The 21,207-nt window shown below is 52.7% G+C and overlaps 3 protein-coding genes and 1 long non-coding RNA gene across 7 annotated transcripts in view; 3 read left to right on the top strand and 1 right to left on the bottom strand.

Annotated features, from left to right (window-relative positions):
- The window catches only part of HOXB3 (homeobox B3), a 56,842-nt gene extending 54,099 nt beyond the window's left edge, over positions 1-2,743 (top strand). For all 4 annotated transcript variants that reach the window (XM_053893131.1, XM_053893134.1, XM_053893133.1 and 1 more), the window contains one exon: positions 393-2,743. In XM_053893131.1, coding sequence (XP_053749106.1) covers positions 393-1,225 — 833 coding nt within the window. In that variant the 3' untranslated portion in view covers positions 1,226-2,743. The remainder of the gene's footprint in view (positions 1-392) is intronic.
- Positions 526-5,125, bottom strand: LOC128774279 (uncharacterized). The gene is made up of 3 exons (XR_008418832.1): positions 4,719-5,125; positions 1,220-3,036; positions 526-630 (listed from the first exon to the last, which is right to left on the bottom strand). It is a non-coding gene; the product is annotated as an uncharacterized LOC128774279 (long non-coding RNA).
- Positions 5,126-5,982: 857 nt separating this feature from the next.
- Positions 5,983-8,773, top strand: HOXB2 (homeobox B2). The gene is made up of 2 exons (XM_019415880.2): positions 5,983-6,936; positions 7,686-8,773. The coding sequence occupies exons 1-2, from the start codon at positions 6,555-6,557 to the stop codon at positions 8,342-8,344; spliced, it is 1,041 nt and encodes a 346-aa protein (XP_019271425.1). The 5' UTR covers positions 5,983-6,554; the 3' UTR covers positions 8,345-8,773.
- A 9,275-nt stretch (positions 8,774-18,048) lies between these two features.
- On the top strand, positions 18,049-20,573 carry HOXB1 (homeobox B1). The gene is made up of 2 exons (XM_019416120.2): positions 18,049-18,738; positions 19,235-20,573. The coding sequence occupies exons 1-2, from the start codon at positions 18,153-18,155 to the stop codon at positions 19,561-19,563; spliced, it is 915 nt and encodes a 304-aa protein (XP_019271665.2). The 5' UTR covers positions 18,049-18,152; the 3' UTR covers positions 19,564-20,573.
- The last annotated feature ends 634 nt before the right edge of the window (positions 20,574-21,207 follow it).

The following is a 21,207-nucleotide window of genomic DNA, read 5'->3' as shown; positions in this document are numbered from 1 at the left end:
CCCGGCAGGAAGTTTGTGTGTGGGGGGGGGAGGGGGGGGGTGTCTTCCCAGAACCTGGAGTTGGTGATGGGGGAAGAAAGCGCGCGCGAGAAAACCCAGCTCTAAATAAATGGCCATGCGGCTCTGTCTGCGTGACATGATCAAATTTTCATAAGCTGGGGCAGCAAGAGGAGAACAGGTCTCTTAATAAATGCCACTATTATAGAGTGTCCGCTAATGCGACGGGCGTTGGGGGGGTGGTGAGGAGGAGGCGGGGACGAGAAGGGGAGGGCGGCGGGGGCTCCGAGTCCAGGCCTGGATTTATTAAGAAACCATGCATTCAATTTCGGCGTGTTCAGTAATTATCTTTTATTTCATTTTGTCCCCTTCCCACCCCTCCCCCTCGGATCCAGCGGAGGGCTGCGGCGGCGGCGGAGGCGGCGGCAGTGGCGGCGGCGGGGGCGGCGGCGGCGGCGGGGGAGGGGACAAGAGCCCCCCGGGGTCGGCGGCGTCCAAGCGCGCGCGGACGGCGTACACGAGCGCGCAGCTGGTGGAGCTGGAGAAGGAGTTCCACTTCAACCGCTACCTGTGCCGGCCGCGCCGCGTGGAGATGGCCAACCTGCTGAACCTCAGCGAGCGGCAGATCAAGATCTGGTTCCAGAACCGGCGCATGAAGTACAAGAAGGACCAGAAGGCCAAGGGCCTGGCCTCGTCGTCCGGGGGCCCCTCCCCTGCCGGCAGCCCCCCGCAACCCATGCAGTCCACGGCCGGCTTCATGAACGCCTTACACTCCATGACCCCCAGCTACGAGAGCCCGTCCCCGCCCGCCTTCGGCAAAGCCCACCAGAATGCCTACGCGCTGCCCTCCAACTACCAGCCCCCTCTCAAAGGCTGCGGCGCCCCGCAGAAGTACCCCCCGACTCCGGCGGCCGATTACGAGCCCCACGTCCTCCAAGCCAACGGGGGCGCCTATGGGACGCCCACCATGCAGGGCAGCCCCGTGTACGTGGGCGGGGGCGGCTACGCGGATCCGCTGCCGCCCCCTGCCGGCCCCTCCCTCTACGGCCTCAACCACCTTTCCCACCACCCCTCGGGGAACCTGGACTACAATGGGGCGCCCCCTATGGCCCCCAACCAGCACCACGGACCCTGCGATCCCCACCCTACCTACACAGACCTCTCCTCTCACCATGCGCCTCCTCCTCAGGGTAGAATCCAAGAAGCGCCCAAATTAACACACCTGTGATCGGAGAGGGGCCGGGGGGCCGGGGCGGCGGAGGGGTGAGGTCTTGGGGTGGGTGAGAGCTACGAGGGGCGCGCAGGCCGTGCGCTCTGAGGGGGCAGCCTGGAGGTCTGAATTAGGGAGGCAAGGAGGCGAGAGCCACACTTGCTGCTGGGAAGACCCGGGGCTGGAGCCCCTTCCCCTCCCCCTGGCCTGAGAAGTTGCTTTGTAAGGTCCTCCAGTCCTTGTTCGGTCCGCCTGCCAACCCACTGGAGAGAAATCCACAGCCGACTGTGGAGATGATCCCCTCAACCCTAGGCCTCCAGCAATACCCAGTTAGGAGATAGGGAAACAAGGCAGAGAAGCACATTTTAAAAAGCAGACAAGATGGCTAGGCCATCACCAACCAACCAACCAACTAACTTACCTTCCATCTCTGTGAGTACTTCCTCCAAATCTTGATTTTTTTTTTTCCTTGCAGTTCTCCTTTAAAAAACAAACAAAAAAAGAGAGCCCATTTCAAAACCAAGGGCCCAAAGCACGCTCCCCTCCCACTTTCCTGAAGCCTCAAGTTTCCTCCCACCCATGTGAGGTTTCTGGGGGCGCTCCCTCCATTTTTAAGCCCCATAGTTTCTGCTTTAGGACATTAATGTCTACACCCCGCCCCCATCTATTACAGTTTTCAGAGGGCTCAGGGATGGCGAGAGATCCTGAAAGTCAGAGCTGTCTATATTATAAATATATATATTTTTTCTTTTATGGAACGCTGGGAGGTCAGAGCAAGCAAGGTGTCAGGACTGAAGCTTTGCCCATTCTGCTGTCTCCCACCTCAGCTCCAGGACCATCCCCCTCTCTCCACAGAAAGCAATCGGGCGACACGAGGTTCTACACTTTTCTTTTCTTCTGTTGCTCTCTTGACTTAACGTGAAAACAGGGTATATTTTAACAAACTGTCTGTCCCAGGCAGGGGCTGCAGCTGGGCCTGTGCGCCTCGCTCAGCCCCCTGTCAGGACACTTTTGTTGCACTTAGAGTTTACATTTTAATGGATATAAAAACAACTGTGAGAGATGCTTGGGTCTGCAGGAGTCCGGCATCGCTCAAAAAGTGTGTGTTCTAGTGAACATTTTCATATATATTTATTGGTTATAGCCTGTTAAAATATTTTCTTTTTTTTGTATTATTTATCCCCCCCTTACATTATGTATTTATATGAGGGAAAAAAATGACAAATTGTACTTTTTTAGTATTTACTTGTTATAAAGGACGTTGTGTTTCCTGTCATGTAAAACCAGCTATTTTAGTTATTATTGTACTCTAGAAAAGAGCTGTAGATTTATGTTAAACGCGTACTTATGAGCAATTGTAATTAGTTCTAAAAGGCATGAACTCAGCTCCTATTGTCATTGTATAGTCCCAAATTCGTAGAGTTAGAGTTAATTCCCTCTCGAAACTTTCTTTGTTCTTCCGTAGTTACTTTTTTCCTCACTTAAAAGGGTTGTCTGTCAAACAATTCTTGAATAAACTTTCTGTTATCAATTTTATCTTGTCCTGGTGGTCCAATTTACATAGCAGGGGGAGGCTGCTGACTGCCAAACTTCCCCCAAGGAAAGAAGGACGTCGAAGACCCTATCTTGGCCTCTCAGTTTTTCTCATTGACCTTTTGTCCTCTCGTGCCTTTGGCCACAACTTCCTGGCCACACCTTCTACAACAACAACAACAACAACAACAACATCTGGCCGTTTACTGCTTCTTCCAAGGAACCTAAACTTCACAGTTCTCTTCCGGAGCTACAAAGAAGTCGTCACGTGACCCGAAGCCCAACCACCATTGGGTCTAAAATGAAAACAAAGGAAAATGATTAAAAAAAAAAAAATCTGAGGCCTAGACTTCTCAGGTCAAACCTTAAAACTAAAGTGAAATTAAATCACTAAATAAAACTCGGGGCGGAGGGAGAGGAGGCGCTTTAGATTTTCCCTGCCAAGGAAAGGGGAGAGGGAGGAGGGAGGGCGAGGCGGTGGGATCCAAGCGTAAATAAAATGGTCCCCAGGCAAATGTGCAGCTCCGTTTCCACGATCCTTGGGAAAACTTCATTTCTTAGTCGTGGTTCCATAAAAGTTTTATCACATCGGAGCGAGGATAGAGAGGGTCTGTCAAAGATGAAATGTCACCGCCGCGTCGCTGGAGCCGATAAGAGCGAAGAGACAGGGCGGCTGAAATATGGAGCTAATTCGTTGAAAGAGAAGCGATGGCTGCTTGCTGAAGAGATGCATAATTCTAATTGTAAGCGATGCGCCCGCATTGCTTAATTAGGAGCATATATTTGGTGGTAGTGGGGTGGGGGGGGGGGGCAGTGTCAGTGAGAATCGTTCCAGGCCCTCAGCCTTAAAGCGAGGGCTGATTTTCATTTTTATGTTGCATCCTGGCAGTCCAAGGTTAGTAATTACAGTCTTTATGCAACAATAAATAACAATAAAAAAGCAACCTGAATTCTACCCCCCCCCCCCCTCACCAAGTAGGGTTTTAACTGGACTCGGCTCATCCAAGCAGCAAGCAATTTAGCATCGGGTCAGGCTATAATTTAAAGGCATAAGAGCGTGCAAAGTTTGATTGGGATCAAATAACGCTCAAGGGTTTTTCTTTCTTTCTGTCTTTCTCTCTTCCTCTTCCCTGAATAACATTTTCTGAATGATGTAACTAGACGGAGCGCCATGTTTGGCTCTGGGGGTGGAGTGGATTGATTATTTATCTAGCACGAGAGAGGCAGGCCAAGAGAAGGAATTGAGCTTGAGTTTGAAAAACAGAGCTTTGGCCTGAAGCTGGAATTGCAAACGAAAAAGAAGGGCCCACTTGGCTTTGGTGTCCTCCGCCCTTCTTTCTGCGGGCTTCCAGGCTCTAGCTAAGCAGCCAAAGTCGTGGGGGAAAATATCTGCGCTGTAAGATTCACAGCGTAACAGGAGGCGGGGAAGCGGTGTCTCTGGGAAGGAGGGCTCTCTTGGCCCCTTTTAACACCCAACTTTTCTGCTGTTCTCTAATCTGGCCATAAAATCTGTCAGCAGGGTTAAAGAGAGCCGTATTTCCTGCAGGGACAGTCTCGGCCTGAGTTGATGCGGAGAGAAGCGCTCTACCCTGCAGCCAGCTGGAGAGGCTGCGGAGAAACTTCCAGGGCTTCTCAAGGGGGTGAATGGAGGGAGCACCCTCTTTCAGGCCTCCCTGCACAACTTCCAGACAACTACTCTTCGGATTCTTCTGTGCCCACCTCCCCTCCCCCGCCCCATCCGCACCCCCCCCCCCCCCAAATGGCGAAAAGTGCCTTCTTTGGAGTGGAGTTGGACACAACGGTCTCTGGCCAGTTTGCCCAGTTCAGAGCAGCTCCTTCTGTTCTGCGCCCTCCGCAGCGGTCCACCTCCCGTCCCTGCAGCCCCCACCTACAAATCCCCTTTCTCTCTCCTGGCTCTCCTCTGGCCTTCTCGGTCCTTTTTAAATACTCACCGCCACCCACGCGGATGAATACTCACCGCCACCCACGCGGCTGTTACATTGACAGAAAGTTTCTAGTTCCAGCTCCCGGCTGAGTTGCCATTTCTCTGCTAACCAGCCTTCTCCTCCTTGCTGGGCAGCCGAGAGGAGGAGGGGGAGGGGAGGCCAGAGCCGTGGGAGTTCTCCACACAAACTTTCCACCCAACTCAGCGTCCTTCCCTCTGTCCCCATTGCCCATCTGTTTCCCTGCTCTCCCAGAATCACCTTTCTCTTTTGCTATCACCCCCACCCCCAGGCCTTTTAAAGGGATGTGGAATTTCGGCTGTTCCCTCGGCTTTCCCAAAGAGCCAAATTCTTTGATGCCATCGGAGGGAGCTGTCAGGGGGCTAAGATTGATCGCCTCATCTCCTCTCGGTCCCTCTGACCCACTTATTTAAAAATCTTCCCCCAGATCGACTTTTCATTTTCTGCTTTGAGATCTAGTTTCCCACCAATTGCTCCGGGGTGGGGGGGGGGGGGCGAGTCTTGTGTCCCCTCTCTCCAGTACATTACAATACTCTCTAAAGTTCAGACTGTCTTGATCCCCTCAAAATAAAATTAAAAAAAAAAATCCTCCCCTGCCCCCTAAATGGAATATAATCTCAGTAGTCATTGTTGCCACCCTCTCCGTGCTCAGAGAATTCTTTCTTGCCAGGGATGATGATGATGATTAAAACTAGCACACTGGCAAAAATAGGAAGGGGGATTCTCTTTGTCCTGGGCGGGGATTCCTCCCCCCAAACATTGGCCTGAGGTTTGAGAGTGCTCTAAGTTAAATCTCCTACTACCTTGGTTCTTGTTCATGTCCCTGGATATAGATACACATACAGGCTTGAGGCTTGAGGGAGAGCATAGGCACCTTACACCCTGGCTGTTGTGGGGTCCTGAAAAGGAGTGAGATGGCTCCAGGTGAGGAAGGCAGGTGGACAAGTGCTGCAAACACTGGGCAGAGAAGGGAACTGAGACCACACAGCTTTGGCTGCCAGAGGCCCCAAAGAGCCCCTCACCATCTATCTCACTCCTCTGTGTCAGCCTGGGAGTGTCTGTCGATTTTCTAAGATTTATCTGTTGCTTTTGGGGGGGTGGGATGGGGATGGAGGTGCTGATGATTGTAAATCTCTCCTCTTCCTTATTGCACCTTAACACTGACCTTTCCCAAAGGGTGGAAGTCTCTTTCTACTATCTTTTTCTTTCACTTTGAGATCCTTACTCAGCTTTCTTTCTTTCTTTTTTTTTTTTTAATGGGAGGAGAGTGGGGAAGATCATATGGCTGGCATTATAAAGAAAGCACTAATGTATTCTATCAAAAATATTTGGAAGAGAGGAAGACTTCTCCCTTAGATTCCCTTGTTTCCCACCTTTTGGAGCCTCCCATCTTCTGAAGGGGGTGAGAGAAAGGTTCCTCTAGCTTTTCTGGAGAAAAGGAAGCACTGGGGAGAGGGAGTGTAGGACTGGGGGCTCACGGTGTCCAGGTCGTGGTTCTCTAGAGTTTTTGAATCAATTAAAGCAAATAATGCTCTCTGTTTTCCACCAGGCCCAGACAAGCGATTGGCCGAGGCCAGTCCCGTGACCATGAATTCCCTGCAATTTCGCCGGAGTCCTGGGTTTAATAGAGAGAGTCCCCATACGCTTGTATTTATCAGCAATATACAATTATAAAGGCCCAAAATAAAAATAAAAAAAAAAAACAAAAACAGAGAGAGAGAAAGAGCGAAATCTCCCCCTCCCAAAATCGCTCCATCACATAAACCTGGGGGGGGCAGGAGGGGGGGTCCCTTCCGATCCTCCCTCCTGACGCCCCCCCCAGCAGGCCCCCTCCCCCACCATTGAAAGCCATGAATTTTGAATTTGAGAGGGAGATTGGGTTTATAAACAGCCAGCCATCGCTCGCCGAGTGTCTGACTTCCTTCCCCGCTGTCTTGGAGACATTTCAAACTTCATCAATCAAGGAGTCGACATTAATTCCTCCTCCTCCTCCTTTCGAGCAAACCTTCCCCAGCCTCCAGCCCGGCGCCTCCACCCTTCAGAGACCCAGGAGCCAAAAGCGAGGCGAAGATGGGCCCGCTCTGCCGCCGCCGCCGCCGCTCCCCGCCGCCCCCTTGGTCCCCGAGTTCCCCTGGATGAAAGAGAAGAAATCCGCCAAGAAACCCAGCCAATCCGCCTTGTCTCCTCCAGCCGCCTCCTCCGTTTCGGCCTCCGGGGTCGGATCGCCAGCAGGTCGGTTAGCGGGGTAGGGGTGGGGTGAGGGGCAGCTAGAAGAGAGGGGGAGAAAGAGCGATGGGGGAGGTAAAAAGGGTGTCGAGCCTGTTGGGGATCCTTGCCCCGTCTAGTCCAGGGATGAACAAGAAAAATATACCGCTGGGGTTCAGGCCTGGTTTTTTCTTTTTCTTTCTTTCTTAACACTATAGCAGATTTTGGAGGCTGGTTGGGGAAGAGCCTTTTCTCTGTTGGAAAAAGGATTTGATTTAGCTTTTCACCTTTATCTGTACGGAGGAATCAAAGTGGTGTTGGGGATTGAACCTGGGCGCAGGAAAAGATTCAGTCCCATTTCTCCCTGCTCTCAAAGAGGGGAATTTGGAAGCTAGGGCGGACAGGAGGTGAGGAATAATCTTTCTTACTGAACCCCCCTCTCTCTGGGTTAAGCTCGAAAATGCCGAATTGAGGGCTCCACGCCAATGATTCGGGATGGAGCCTCTGAGGTTCTGGGGGCAAAAGGCAGCCGCTCCCTACCCCCTGCGTGGCCCGTGGGCGGCTCTCTGAATGCTGTGCCCTGACCCCGGCAGGGTCTGCGGGCGAGAGGGGGACGGGAAAAGCCGTGAGAGCGGGCCGCTTCGGTAGGCGGGAAGGGGGGGGAGGGTTGTGCTGCTGATACTGTTTTTGGCGGCTGGGGTGGTCTTCACCTAAGCTGAATGAGGTTGAGCAGGGGACACCGCCCGCTTTTGACACCCAGCCCTCTTTCCCTGCAGATGGTCCGGGACTGCCGGAGGCCGCCGGCAGCGGGGCGCGCAGGCTGCGCACTGCTTACACCAACACGCAACTGCTGGAGTTGGAGAAGGAATTCCACTTTAACAAGTACTTGTGCCGGCCGCGCCGCGTGGAGATCGCGGCCTTGCTGGACCTCACCGAGAGGCAAGTCAAGGTGTGGTTCCAGAACCGGCGCATGAAGCACAAGCGGCAGACGCAGCACCGCGAGCCGCCCGACGGGGAGCCGGCCTGCCCAGGCGCCCTGGAGGACGCCGGCGAGCCAGCCGACGAGCCCGCGGCCAGCCCTGGCCGCCCCTCCGCCTCCCGGCCGGCGCGGGAAGCCTGCTGTCACCCGCCCGAGGTCGCGCCGGCCCTCCCGGGCGCCCAGGGCTCCCAGCCTTTGACCGCTCACGTGGGGGGTAGTTTGCGCGCGGCCGCCAGGCTGGAGCCCGAGCCGTTGCCCGAAGACGCCTTCCCCGAGCGGCAGGATTCGCCTTTCCTGCCCGATCTCGACTTCTTCGCGGCCGACTCCTGTCTCCAGCTGTCCGGAGGCCTGTCCCCCAGCCTGCAGGGCTCGCTCGACAGCCCGGTTCCCTTTTCCGAGGAAGAGCTGGATTTCTTCACCAGCACCCTCTGTGCCATCGACCTGCAGTTCCCCTAACCTGTTTCCTCCCCCCGGCCGCTTCGACCCCCGTCCCCTCGTCCCGTCTGCTGGAAAACCCGAGGACCCCCCCTCCCCCAAGTCGCTTAGACTTCTTTCTGTGTTTTGCTAAAATTCAGGTATTACTGAATTCGTGTTTAATCCATTTCCTTTCGTTCCTCTCTAAAATATTGGGCACTCGGGCGTCTTTTTAAAACACACAGACAAATTCCGTTCGGTAGACTCCTTCCAACGAAATCTCAGGAATAATTAAACTCTTGGGGGGGGGGCTTTCTTAAAAAGGAACTAGAGGATCTTGTTTTCCTCTCTCTCTTTTTAAGTTTTAGACCCGTAGATTATTTATTGAAATTCTTTAATAATAGGAAAAGGGGAAATTATTTATTGTACATTATTTTCATAGATTAAATAAATGTCTTTATAATACGAAAACGAGTGTTTGTGTTGGAACCCCAGCCCCTTGCCCCGCACCTCCTTAGGCCTGCCCTCATTCCCTCGGGACCCGCGCGAGGCTGCCCGACCCCGCGTCGGCTAAGTCCGGGTGGTACAAAAGCGACCCTACTTGGCCACCGCTTCTCGACCTCGCAGCTCGAGAGGAGTCGGGAGCTTGCTGGAATTCTGTCACCTGCACACCCTCCAACAGATGGCCTTGGGTCCCGCGTCGGTGTTCCCGGGGCTCTGCTTAGAGATCTAGGTGGGCGGGTGGAGGGAGAGGAGGCCTCGGGGACGCGACCGGGGGGGTCGTAGCAGGGGGCGCAGAGGTTTAGCCGGAGCGGGAGGGCTCCTAGGGTTTCCCAAGCTTCTGGCTTCAGTGCCCCCAAGCCGGGTGGAAAGGCTTTTTCGGGAACACAAGAAGCCTGGGGACGCGAGGCCGGGGGTCGTGGGCCGAGTGGCGTGGGGGTTGGGGGGTGTTCTCGGGAAGCAGGTTTCCAAGCGGGCCAGAAAGGAGGCTCGCGGAAAAATGGAGCGAGGCCCGGACCCCAGTGCTCCTCGGTGCCCGCAGCCACTCTAGGGCTTCGGGGTCGGGAGGGCGTCCGAGGAGCGGCGGGGCCGCCAGCCCAGGGAGGCCCGCGCCGCCTCTGCAGGCGCTAGGCCTCCGGGGGCGGGAAGGAGGAGCGAGGAGAGCTGGAGGGCGACAGGACAGCCGTGAAGATGCTCAAAATGGCGCTGGGGCCGGGCTGCAGGGAGGGCGCGGGGAGAGTCGGTGGCCGCCATGACAGCCGCTTCGGGGCTCTGTCCCCGCGCCCGCCTTCTCCTTTCCGGACCTTCCAGGCCCCCGTGAGGAAAGGGAGCCAGGAACCTCCTTTTCGTTTTTGTGTTATTAAAAAAAAAAAAAAAAAAAAAAAGAGGCCAGCGGAGGCAGAGGACGCGCGGGGGACGTGGAGTGCGCGCGGGGTGGGCGGCGCAGGGGTGAGCCGCGCAGGGGCGAGCGGCGGGTCTGCAGGCCCGGGTCGGCCTCGCGGGGTCTGACTGTGCACCCTTGGCTCTGGGATCTAAAGCCCGGCCGCCGCTTCCTCCAGATGCAGGCCTACCTGTCTTACCGACAGCTTCATTTGCCATCTCAGCTCTGTCTCCTATCCCCCACCGCACCCGGCCCGGCTGCTTGCAAACCCGGCGAGCAGGGAAGCCAGGATCGATCTCCCCCATCTGCCTCCTGGTTCGTTCGGGGAACGCGGAGATTTAAAGGGCCCTGGAAAGCCATCCATCCTTCTTAGGTTTACTTAATATTTCTCTGGCTCAGAAACAGACACCGCAGGGCTACCTCCCCAGCAGATGCTGCCATTCTCGAAAAGCAGTTTATTTCCTGGGCCTCCCAGACTTTCCCCTGGACCAGCAGGACGGGGACTTGGAGTACCAGGCACGGGGAGGCAACAACTGTCAGGAAAAGCCAAGAGCCAACACAGGTCGTGACACATAGGACTAGACAGGCTCTCGCATATTTTTTTAACTGGCCCCTCAGTGTGGGAAGTGCACACATCTTATTCAGCTGGAATTTAATCCCTTAAACTGTCTTAATATAGAATTCATCTCCTGCATTAAATAATCTTATGTCATGTTAAGTTGCACTTATTTCTTTCATAAATAAATTAATATAGAACAATTAGATGTGTTATTATAATAATATCATGTATCTTATTAGTTTATTTTCCCTCATAAAATATATAGGTATGAAATAAATTCAATATATTAAAGTAATAATACACAGCTTATTGGCTCGTGTATTTATTTTCCCCATAAATAAGTGAATATACAATATATTAAAACCACACTATACATCTCATTGGGCTGTGTGTTTATTTCTCCATAAAATATGCCCATGGGCAGTGCTTAACATCTTAAAAATCACAGCACATAGACATCTCTACACCAACAAAACGAAACAGACATTTCAGCTGGGGCTTTGATTTCTATGGACAGCCAAACTAGATAATTTGGTCTAATTAAAAATGCTCTTTCAGCTATAACAGGTTGTTACAAGGATCAAGAATACCAAAAGGATCTTGCTAATTGCCCACCTTCCAGCTTTCTTTGGTGGTCAAAAGGAGAGCACCCTTCATCAATGCCAAAAATACAGGATCTGCTCTGCTGGAGAGAATTCACATCCTGGGATCATGGCTTGGTCTGTCACACTCTGGGGCCTCTGAGGCTTCCGTTCTCTTAGAGCCTTGCTGCCCCCATGGACCCACCGCATCAGCAGTACCTGTGAGCTACTTAGAAATGCAGAATCTTAGGCTCCACTTCAAGTCTGCTGCAGCAAAGTCTCAATTTAGCAGATCCCCAAGTAATTTACATGCACATTAAAATTTGAGAAGCACTATTAGATCATAGTGCCACCTTGCTTCCTGCCTTCCTCCCGTGCTTCAGAATTTTTGATCCTCTCTACCCAGCTGATCCCTCCCGGTCCTCCCCCAACTCAAAGCAGTGGACCAAAGGGTAGGGAATCTCATCTCCTTCCTGAGGCTGCACCAGTCCTAATTCCTCCCTGCCAAAGTGAGTGGAGGGCCAGGGGAGTCCAGCCAAAGGCTGGATCTACCTGTTTAGATCTAGGTACTTTGTGTATCCTGAGAGCGGGAAGCAATGAATCCAGGGAATCAGGAGCACTTCCGGCATTTCCCCTGGTTGATTATTAGAGAGAAGTTGGAACTCTTTTCACAGGCAGCCCGGGACACTTTCTGTCTCTACTTTTCCATATTCACAAAATTCACCATCCCTGATGCCACTCCAGCAGAACAAAGAGACAATGCATTTCCAGAAGGAAATGACTCCTGTTTTCAATCTCCCCACCCAATTTCAAAATCAAAGGAATGTCTGGCAATTTGGGATTCATAAAGGATTGGTACTCAGGACCCTTGTGTCCCAGATTGGCTCCTTTTCCTTATTTCATCTCTGCGGCCATCCTATTTAGCCTGAGATTTCCCAGCTGGCTTTGGTCAAGGAAGGAGAAGGGGTAAGGATTCCCAGATAAAGCAGTAGACCCTCTCCCCGGACCCCCCCCCCCCTCCTGCCCCACCACCAGTGATGGTAAGCTAGAAGGTAATACCAGGCGGCCACACTCACTTATCCCATTCTGATTGGGGCAGGGCTCCTCTTGGGGCAGGACCATTGTGAGTGGTCTGGAGCACAGACTAGTTCTAAATTGGCTGTGGTTGGAGTGGGAAGGTTTCAGTCAGTGCAGTCCCCAAAACTGCGGATCAGTCTGCCCTGCTCTTGGTGAGTCATTTCTTAAGACGAATGACTCAATATTATGGTGAAAGCAAACGACCATTAGACTGAGGAATTATTTGCAATCATGATAACCCTGAGTCATTAACAAAAAATTTTAACTTATGACTGGCCAAGTCCCTTCCACTTTCCAGACCTCAGTTTCTCCATCTGTCCAATAAGTGGAAGAGCTAAATGCTTTCTAATATCCTCTGCATCAATATCCGACCAAAGTAATACTTGTTAGTCTTCGCGAACAACGTATTAAGTACTTATGATGGCTGGTGTCACGTGCTTTCAAACGGAGGTGGTGACTTTTGATGTTTGACAATAATCCGCCTCCCAAGTATCTGGTAGGACCCTTTTAACAAATTTTAAATTTGCGACTTAATACCAACCATCATGCCCCAATCATTATTATTATTATTTAAATGTTTATTTATTTTGAGAGAGAGAGAGAGAGAGAGAGAGAGAGAGAGAGAGAGATGTGTGTGTGTGTGTGTGTGTGTGTGTGCGCGTGCGCGCGCGCGCGCGCGCCTCCGCACAAGGAGGGGAGGGGTACAGAGGGAAAGAGAGAATCCCAAGCAAGATCCGCGCTCAGCACTGAGCCCAACGTGGGGCTTCATCCCAGCCCTGTGAGATCACGACCGAGCCGATATCAAGAGTCCCCCACCCAGTCACCCACTGAGCCACCCAGGTACCCCCCCCCCCCGCCAGTCATTACTTAAACTAGTAGAGAAAGAACCCTTTTCAGCAAGCATGAATTGGGTATAGTGTTATGTGTCAAGTTTTCAATAAATATGGGTATTCCAAAATGTCCTAACCAAGATTTCCTCTGACTTTCGTCCCTTGTCACCTTCCCCAACATTTGGTTATGTTTCCTTGTTTCAAAAACAGTAGGACATTTTATACAAAAAGAGCAACCACACTTCTTCTTTGACACGGTGTACTAGATATTAAAAGTCCCTTTTAGACAGGTTTTGTCTCAGTGCTGGGGCATCAGAGCACAGGTACAAGTTCTGGGTCTCCTTAAATAGCCCTGCTGAATTCACCTTTCCCCTAAGTTTCTGACAAGCATTCCGTGGCCGTGCTGTACATCTTCCTGAAGATGTATTTTTTCTAGTCAAATATATGTCCTCAGTTTGCAGAAAGTGGCCTCTAGCCCCCATGGGATCCCCTCCACCTCCTGTGGTTGGTGTGGCCCAAATCCTCCCTTGACCTCTCAGGCTTAGTTCTGCTCTCCTGTCCCCACCCCCACCCCCCTCTTCACACTCAGCTGGGAAGCAGATATTTAGTGCCTGAAGGACATCTAAAAAACCGCTTCCTCCTGAGAACAGAGTCAAAAGTAAAAAAGCCCTCCTCAAACCTTCTCTAATTCCCAAACACTACAGAAAAATCACAGTCTGGACAGTCATCCAGGTACAAATTCATCTTGGTCATTGTTCTATAAAGTTTCCAAAGTGGGTATTTTGGCCACAACTAATGCACTTGGAGAAACCCAATTAAGGAGAAAATTATTTCAATTCTTCGTGTCACTCTAATCTTTCCTTTTAGGAAGATTCCAACTCTCTGATTTACCTTTCATTCCAGATGAAATCTATCTAGAATACGGAAGTTAGGTTCAACCCCTACTCCACCCAGAAAGGCAGTTTCTAAGCTACATTCCTCAAGGAAGGAGAGATAACATCCTCCTTAGAAAACTTTGTCCAAATATTTGGAAGATCAGGAAATTCTTGCTAAGATCGAACTTCACCTTCCTGCTACAATTTTAATCCTTTGGGTTCTTTGTAGATTATATAATATTAAGCTTTAGTTTCCAAAGAACTCTGCAGTTTAAAAGAGAATCCTGTGCCTAAACAGAGCCAAACTTCTCAATTCTTGATGAAATTTGCATATGATAAAATACATATGTATAATATATGGTGATCCGTTACATGAAAATATAGCACACATGCTATTTTCCTATCACATCTGTCCAGATTTTAATATGCCAGTTATAGTAAAAAGCAGAAAACTGTCTCATAGTATTTTTTTTTTCTTTTTTTAATTTTTTTTCAACGTTTTTTATTTATTTTTGGGACAGAGAGAGACAGAGCATGAACGGGGGAGGGGCAGAGAGAGAGGGAGACACAGAATCGGAAACAGGCTCCAGGCTCCGAGCCATCAGCCCAGAGCCTGACACGGGGCTCAAACTCACGGACCGCGAGATCGTGACCTGGCTGAAGTCGGACGCTTAACCGACTGCGCCACCCAGGCGCCCCCTCATAGTATTTTAGAATGTGAATGTAAGTTAATATCAACATTTATAGAGTTCTCTATTGTTTATATTTTCTTGTTTGCTTTAATCCCACTAAGGATGCAGTGAAGTCAGTAGAATTAAACCCATTCTTCTTCTCTGAGGCTGAGACTCAGAGAGACCAAGAAATCTGTCCGGAGTCATAATGCTAAGAAATGGCCAAGCAAGGACTTGAACCCAAGTATTCCAGCTCCCGAACTAGTAGTCTTCCCCTTATGATATGTACTGCCCACAGTCTATGATTGTCAACCAGATTTGTGGCAATTTAATCAGCTTGTATTAAAAGAAACACCAGTGAATTCAGTCTCCAACCTCTCTTCAAACAGCCACCTCTTATAGAGGAAAAAAAATGACAACCCTTTTAATTCTTAAGTTCCAACCTTTGATCTTGGTCTTGGCCTTCAAGAACTGGGCTGGGGAGAGCAGGCAGAGAGACACTTGGGGACCTTATGAAAAAACTGTGCAGATAGCTCCTGCTAACCCCCAGCAAAGGCAGCTTCCTACACACACACACACACACACACACACACACACACAGAGGCCAGAATCAGGTGTAAACTTCTAACACATCCCCCCATTCTGATTAGAATGGCCCCCCTGCCTGCATCCTGGGTGTGATAAGGAGGGGCACCTCTCAAAGATAATTTCAGCTCTAAACATGCCTATGTTCCCTTTGCTCCACTGTTTAGACACACAGTATATAAAAGAGGAAATCAATCTGCTTTATTTCACTTTCGTGTTGGGTCTACCCAGAACTTCTCTGGTGAGTTGAGTTTGGTCAATCAGAAAATCCTACACCCATAGGTTTTTTTCCAGCTATGGATTATTTCTGTTTGTTTTGTTTTGTTTTGTTTTATAATCAGCTGTGAATTTAGCAAAGAATTCAGGCTTCACAGACCTTCTCCTCAGGCCAGAGTCTGGTGCAGTTTCTTTTGAGGAGGAAGGGACTTGGGAACACATAGGGAGCCAAGTTACTTTTCTCCCCCCAGTCATTTCTGCTGGGGCTGGGAGAGCCAGCAGGAATTTGAGGAAGTTTTAATCTCTCTGCTACACAAGGGAAGGGAGCAAGACTCAGGGATGAATTAGAGATTATACTGAATTTGGAGAGCTAAGGCCAAACCCATCTCTGCAATCGACGGTTTCACTTGAGACACTTTTTCCCCAACCCTTTTCATCTTGTCATTAGTGATAGACTATTGGTCACTTGGGCTGTTGCAGGGAGGCTGCGTTTCCCCAACTCCCAGACAGATTTCTGTTGTTTTATTAAACTGGTTTGGAATTCACTGCTTCCCCTAGACCTCAAATTGTTCCCTTAATTGGAAAAGCAAGGGACGAGATGAGCGGGTTCTCTCTGGGTTGAGGGAGAAAGGTAGAGAGTGAAGTGACAACTCTCAGAGGCAGGGCAGCCAGGTCAGACACAGGCCTCAATCAGATTTGGGGTTAGAAGAGAAATCCTAACCCTCTATCTACCCTTCTTCTGCAAAGGTCTCGGTGGAGAATATCTTAAAGTGAGAGGGAACCATTAGGGACATCTGTAAACCCAAGAAGAGAAAACAGAAAAAAATAGGCTTGTTCTCACCTCCACACTCCTTTTCTTTTCAACCCCCCTGCAGGCCACCCCTGCCCCCATCTCGATTCTCCTTTCCTTTGTCTGCCCTCACCCCTTTGGCAGTGAACATTCTCTCCCCCTCCCCCATTGTATCTCCCTTAAAGAAGTTACCAGCTGGTCCCCCTCCCCCCAACTTGTTCTGGTCTGAAGCAGGGTCCCAAGCAGAGTACATGTAAGGAGGGAAAGGGACAAGGGGCCTGTGAGCTCTTTCATAGTTGGGGGCTAAGCGATGCAGTGATGAAAGGTTATCAAGAGAAGAGAAAGGTAGTGTGATTCTGGTGATAAAGATAGAAAGCGGGAGAAGGGACCATAAGGCACAGGCAAAGTGAGGGGAAATGGGAAACAGAAATATGGACACAGAGACTGGGAGAGAGAGCCAGCTTTGGGGTTCTTTGCAAAGGATGAGTACTCACCCTGCCCTTTAAGGCGTGGGGAAACCTGAGAAGTTCTGAGGGTCCTCTCTGGACCTGTCTCACCTGCTTGCTTCCTTTCCTCTCCTGAATTCAGTTGTTTACAGAGATCCCTTCCCTGAACTCTTGCCCTCCTGGACTTGCCCTAGCCCCGGCCCCAGGCCTCGGGTCAGGCAGACACCCTGACAGGTTACAAATGAGCGTGGGTGTTGGATTGCGCCAAGCTCTTGTCCTCCGAGTCTGGAGGAGGGAATCAATGGGGTCTACCTAAGAGCTTCGCTTCCAGTCCCATCTGGGTCTGGAGAGAAGGAGGCACTTCCTGTTCTCCTCCCCTCCCCCAACCCTAACCGGACAGACACAGAGCAGCGAGGGGTGAGACTCCACTCCTGAACCTCAGGACCTCCACACTGATTCTCCCATTCTCCAAACAAATTCCCTCGCCCTATTCTAGAAAGTTCACTGAAAACTGGACTAATCTTTAAGCTGCAATTGGTATTGAATTTGGGAATTTGAGGTTTGGGATAGGCGGTGGCGGGAGGTGGGGGGGGTGGGGTGGGGGAGTGGGGGCAGGGTGGGGGGGCAGGGACAGGGGATGGAAGGTGGTGAGGGAGAGAGGGGTAGGAGGCAACCAGGGGGAACACAGGAGCTACGCTAGTTTCGAACACTTGAGAGAGAGAATAAAAATTCCCTCCTCTTTCCCCTGTAAACATCACCTAGCTCTGTGCCCATTGTGGCCCTCTGGAGAGATACAAGGAGTTATTTGAGTCTGAGTGAGTGAGCCAGCTACAGCTATGGATGGCTAGAGAGAGGATAAATACATCTAGAGAGATGAGGTGATGGATAGGTAGGGAACGAATATAAATATGGAGAGAGACGGACGAATGGAGAGATGGATTGAGACAGAGAGAATATAAAGTGAGGCTGAGGGAGAGGAATGGATGTGTGAATGAGGAGAGAGCGTTTATGCGGAGACGTGGAGGGAGAAATGGGGCGTTTCTCGCCCCCCTCTGCACATTTCTGTCGTCCTGTCTTGCTCCCTGAAATGCGTTTCCCACCTCTCGGTTAATGAATTCTCCCTCTAGACTCTAGGCCCTGCCTCGCCCTTGGGTGTTTTGCACCCCCTTCCTTCACAGGTATCCATTTGGCCCAAGATAACATACCTCCCCCCCCGCCCTCCCCCCGCTGTCCTAGCTCATCACCCCAAGATAAATTGGGAGACAGAGACCAGGAGTGGGAGTTCTGGGCAAAGTAAGGAGGCTAGATACCCCACCTCCCAGTCGACAGCCTTGGGGGGGGGAAGGCTCCTTTGGGGGGGGTGGAAAGAGTGAGGGGCAGCTGGGTTGAATTTGTCCAAATCTAATAACCCAGGAGCCTATTGAAGGCCTTGGGGGTTGGGAGGGGAGGAAAGTATTGAATATTCCTCTAACTTTTACCCCCTCTCCCTCTGGTCCCTTCTTTCCAAAAGTCTTTGAAGAAAGATGTTTTTGACGCTTCCACGTCGCTCTCAGATGGATGGGCTGCGGGTGATTGAAGTGTCTTTGTCATGCTAATGTTTGGGGGGTGATGGATGGGCGCTGGGGCTGCCAAACTCTGGCCCGCTGCGCCCATTGGCCTGGGAGAGATCACATGCGCCCCTCCACCCCCACTCCCTACCCCCTTCCTGGGGGAGCCCTGGCCCAGGCGAGCTGGGCCAGGCCATGGATGCAAGCTTCAGCGTTGTGACATACTGCCGAAAGGTTGTAGGGCAAGAGGGTGTCTCCCCCAGACGGGCCGACCCTCCTGCGGCCTCCACGCATGGACTATAATAGGATGAACTCCTTCTTAGAGTACCCACTCTGTAACCGGGGACCCAGCGCCTACAGCGCCCACAGCGCCCACAGCGCCCCTACCTCCTTCCCCCCCAGCTCGGCTCCTGCTGTTGACAGCTACGCAGGGGAGACCCGCTATGGCGGGGGACTGCCCAGCCCCGCGCTCCAGCAGAACTCAGGCTATCCCCCCCAGCAGCCGCCTTCTGCGCTCGGGGTGCCCTTCCCCAGCTCGGCGACCTCGGGGTACGCCCCGGCCGCCTGCAGCCCCAGCTACGGGCCCTCTCAGTACTACCCTCTGGGCCAACCCGAAGGAGACGGAGGCTATTACCATCCTTCGAGTTACGGGGCCCAGCTAGGGGGCTTGTCGGACGGCTACGGAACCGGTGGAGCGGGCCCGGGGCCGTACCCTCCCCCGCAGCCCCCTTTTGGGAGCGAGCAGACGGCGAGCTTTGCATCGGCCTATGCTGACCTCCTCTCCGAGGACAAGGAATCGCCCTGCCCGTCAGAACCCAGCACCCCCACGGCCCGGACCTTCGACTGGATGAAGGTTAAGAGGAACCCACCCAAGACAGGTATGAGACAGGCGTGGCCACCCCTTCTCCGGGGCCCCAAACAGCTCTGCTTCTCCTGCACTGAGGGTGTCCTAGGCCTGGGACGGCAGGACAGGTGGAGCAGTCCAGTAGAGGCAGGTAAGAGCGCTCCGCCCAGTTTCAGGTCACTTGGGGTTTCCCTGCCCAGCGAGTGCCCAGCGAGTGCCCATTACGTTTAGGAGTAAGTCTCCACACCGCCCCCCTCCTCCCCGCACTCCCCTGCTTCCCGATCTGTGTGCCCAGCACAGACCCAGGACCTGCTTATGTGTGTGTGTGGGGGGGGGAGATGGGGGAGGTAGAAGGGGGGTTGGTCTGAATTTGGGGGTGTCTGGTGATCCAAGGGCACATTGAGAGCTGAAGTTGGAAGGAAGCGGGGGGGGGGGGGTTAGCTAGAGCTGACCCAGGAGGAAGAGAGGGGAAGGAGAAAGAGGTGAGAGAACTGACGTGGCCCCCTCTCTCTCCCGCCCCGCCCCCCCAGCGAAGGTGTCTGAGCTGGGCCTTGGCGCGCCCGGCGGCCTCCGCACCAACTTCACCACGCGGCAGCTGACCGAGCTGGAGAAGGAGTTCCATTTCAACAAGTACCTGAGCCGGGCCCGGAGGGTGGAGATCGCCGCCACCCTAGAGCTCAACGAGACGCAGGTCAAGATTTGGTTCCAGAACCGGCGCATGAAGCAGAAGAAGCGCGAGCGGGAGGGAGGCCGGGTGCCCCCAGCCCCTCCGGGTTGTCCCAAGGAGGCGGCTGGAGACGCCTCCGACCAGTCGACGTGCACCTCCCCGGAGGCCTCGCCCGGCTCTATCACCTCCTGAATGAAACCTTCCGACCGTCGGGGCTCCTCCGCTCTGGAGCGCCTCAGCCCAGCCCCTCTCCTCCGCTCTCCCTAAGCCAGGCCTCGACTTCATCGTTCCAGCCACCCGTCACCAAGGCCGGGCGCTCGTTTACAGCTGCTTTTGGGGAGACTGGGGAAACGCTTTTCTCTGGTCCGGGCGGGGTGTTGATGGCTGGGGACCCTACAGGACCAGAGGCATGGGAGACACGGAACGTGTCAACTGTGGAGGGCAGGGCTTCCTTCCGCCTTTCATCTGGGGACCAGCACGTGGGTGGGGTAGGAGCCAGCCACACCCTCCTGAATTCTCCCTTCTTTCCAACTTCCGTGTGTTGTTAGTGCCTTTGAGTCTCAAGGACTCTTCCGGAGCCCTCGGTTCCTAACTCTCCCTTCTAGGCCGGGACAGAGGGAAGGCCTTGAAGTTTCTCCTGAGGGAGGTTTTTGGGTGCAGGCCTGTTACCGATGCTTAATCTCTCCAGTCACCACAGACCTTACAACAGCACCAGCTGCCTTGTGACAGACCAAAAAACTGCCCCCCCCCCCAACCGTATTAACCCCCTCCTGGCACATTTGTATTGCACTAACTCAGCCTCCAGAAGTTGTTTTCTGAGACCTGCCTCCTTCCACCGGCGACCTCATCTCTAAGCCACCAAAGTGTTTTGGAACTTGGTACTCCGGAGACTTCTGGAACGTTGTTCGAGGGCTGCCCCCAGCAAGCCTCTACCAGGAAGGCGCAGGCACGCCCCCACTAGTTCCTCCCCTATTTATTGCCTCCTGGAAAACCCAGGACCCTCCTCCCCATCCACCTCTACCCCTGGGGCAGCCTAGGGAGGCCCAGGTGCAGTGAGAGCTCCCAAAAGCAGCAAGCATTTCTCTGAACCTTAGAAACAGTGGAGGTGCCACGGGAGTTTCTGGAAACCTGAGCCCCAAGCGAGCCGGGTTCTCTCTGTACCTCCAGCTACCTCATTTCAATAAAGTCTGTGTTTTTCCCTCTTCCCGACTCAGTCTGCTCCTCACCCCCCCCCCCCCCCCCCCCAGGGTGGAAGAGGCGTCATACTCCAAGAACCCTGAGGAGACATGGGGGAAGATTTGGTGAATGCTGGCTGGGCTGGAAAGATTTGAGCTGGAAGACCTCAGCTGGATAAAGAGGACTTACTGGGTGGGACCAAAGCAGAACTGGGCCCCAGCCTCCAGATCTGACTGTGGTCAGTCCTTGGGTCATTGGAGCAGCCAGGAAGGAGGTGGGAAAAAGAGAGTGGGAAGGAAATCGCCCGGAGAGGGAGGGAGGCAGGAAAAGGGAGAAACATTATTTGGAGAGAACAGAAAAGGTGCTTAAAAAAAAAAAAAAAAATAGGAGGCAGTGTGGGGGAAAGCAAAGGCCTTCTACCCCCTCCCCCTGCTCTCTCCCCCAGGCCCAGAGGGAGGCCTGGCATGGAATGGGCCTTCACACTGAAAGTTTGCTGAAGGAGTGAGGTGGGGGTGGGGAGGCTGTGTAAGGTGCCCCCTCCCAATCAATTCTTGCTCAGAGAAAGAGGATGGGTCCCTGACAAACTCCAGAGGGGCACACGGGTTACCCCCTAACGCCCGCAGTTCCCACCCGTAAGCCCCCAACCAACGGGGATGGGGA

This window comes from Panthera pardus, unplaced genomic scaffold (assembly GCF_024362965.1).
Source record: "Panthera pardus isolate Hobbes unplaced genomic scaffold, ASM2436296v1 HiC_scaffold_3, whole genome shotgun sequence".
Lineage (NCBI taxonomy): Eukaryota > Metazoa > Chordata > Mammalia > Carnivora > Felidae > Panthera > Panthera pardus.
Note: the sequence above shows the minus strand (reverse complement) of the source record. Positions and strands in the feature narration are given on the sequence as shown.

Coding starts and splice junctions, on each gene's coding strand:
- HOXB2 (XM_019415880.2), top strand. CDS start 6,555: ATGAATTTTGAATTTGAGAGGGAGATTGGGTTTATAAACAGCCAGCCA. Junction 6,937..7,685: donor CGGGGTCGGATCGCCAGCAG/GTCGGTTAGCGG, acceptor CTTTCCCTGCAG/ATGGTCCGGGACTGCCGGAG.
- HOXB1 (XM_019416120.2), top strand. CDS start 18,153: ATGGACTATAATAGGATGAACTCCTTCTTAGAGTACCCACTCTGTAAC. Junction 18,739..19,234: donor GAGGAACCCACCCAAGACAG/GTATGAGACAGG, acceptor CCGCCCCCCCAG/CGAAGGTGTCTGAGCTGGGC.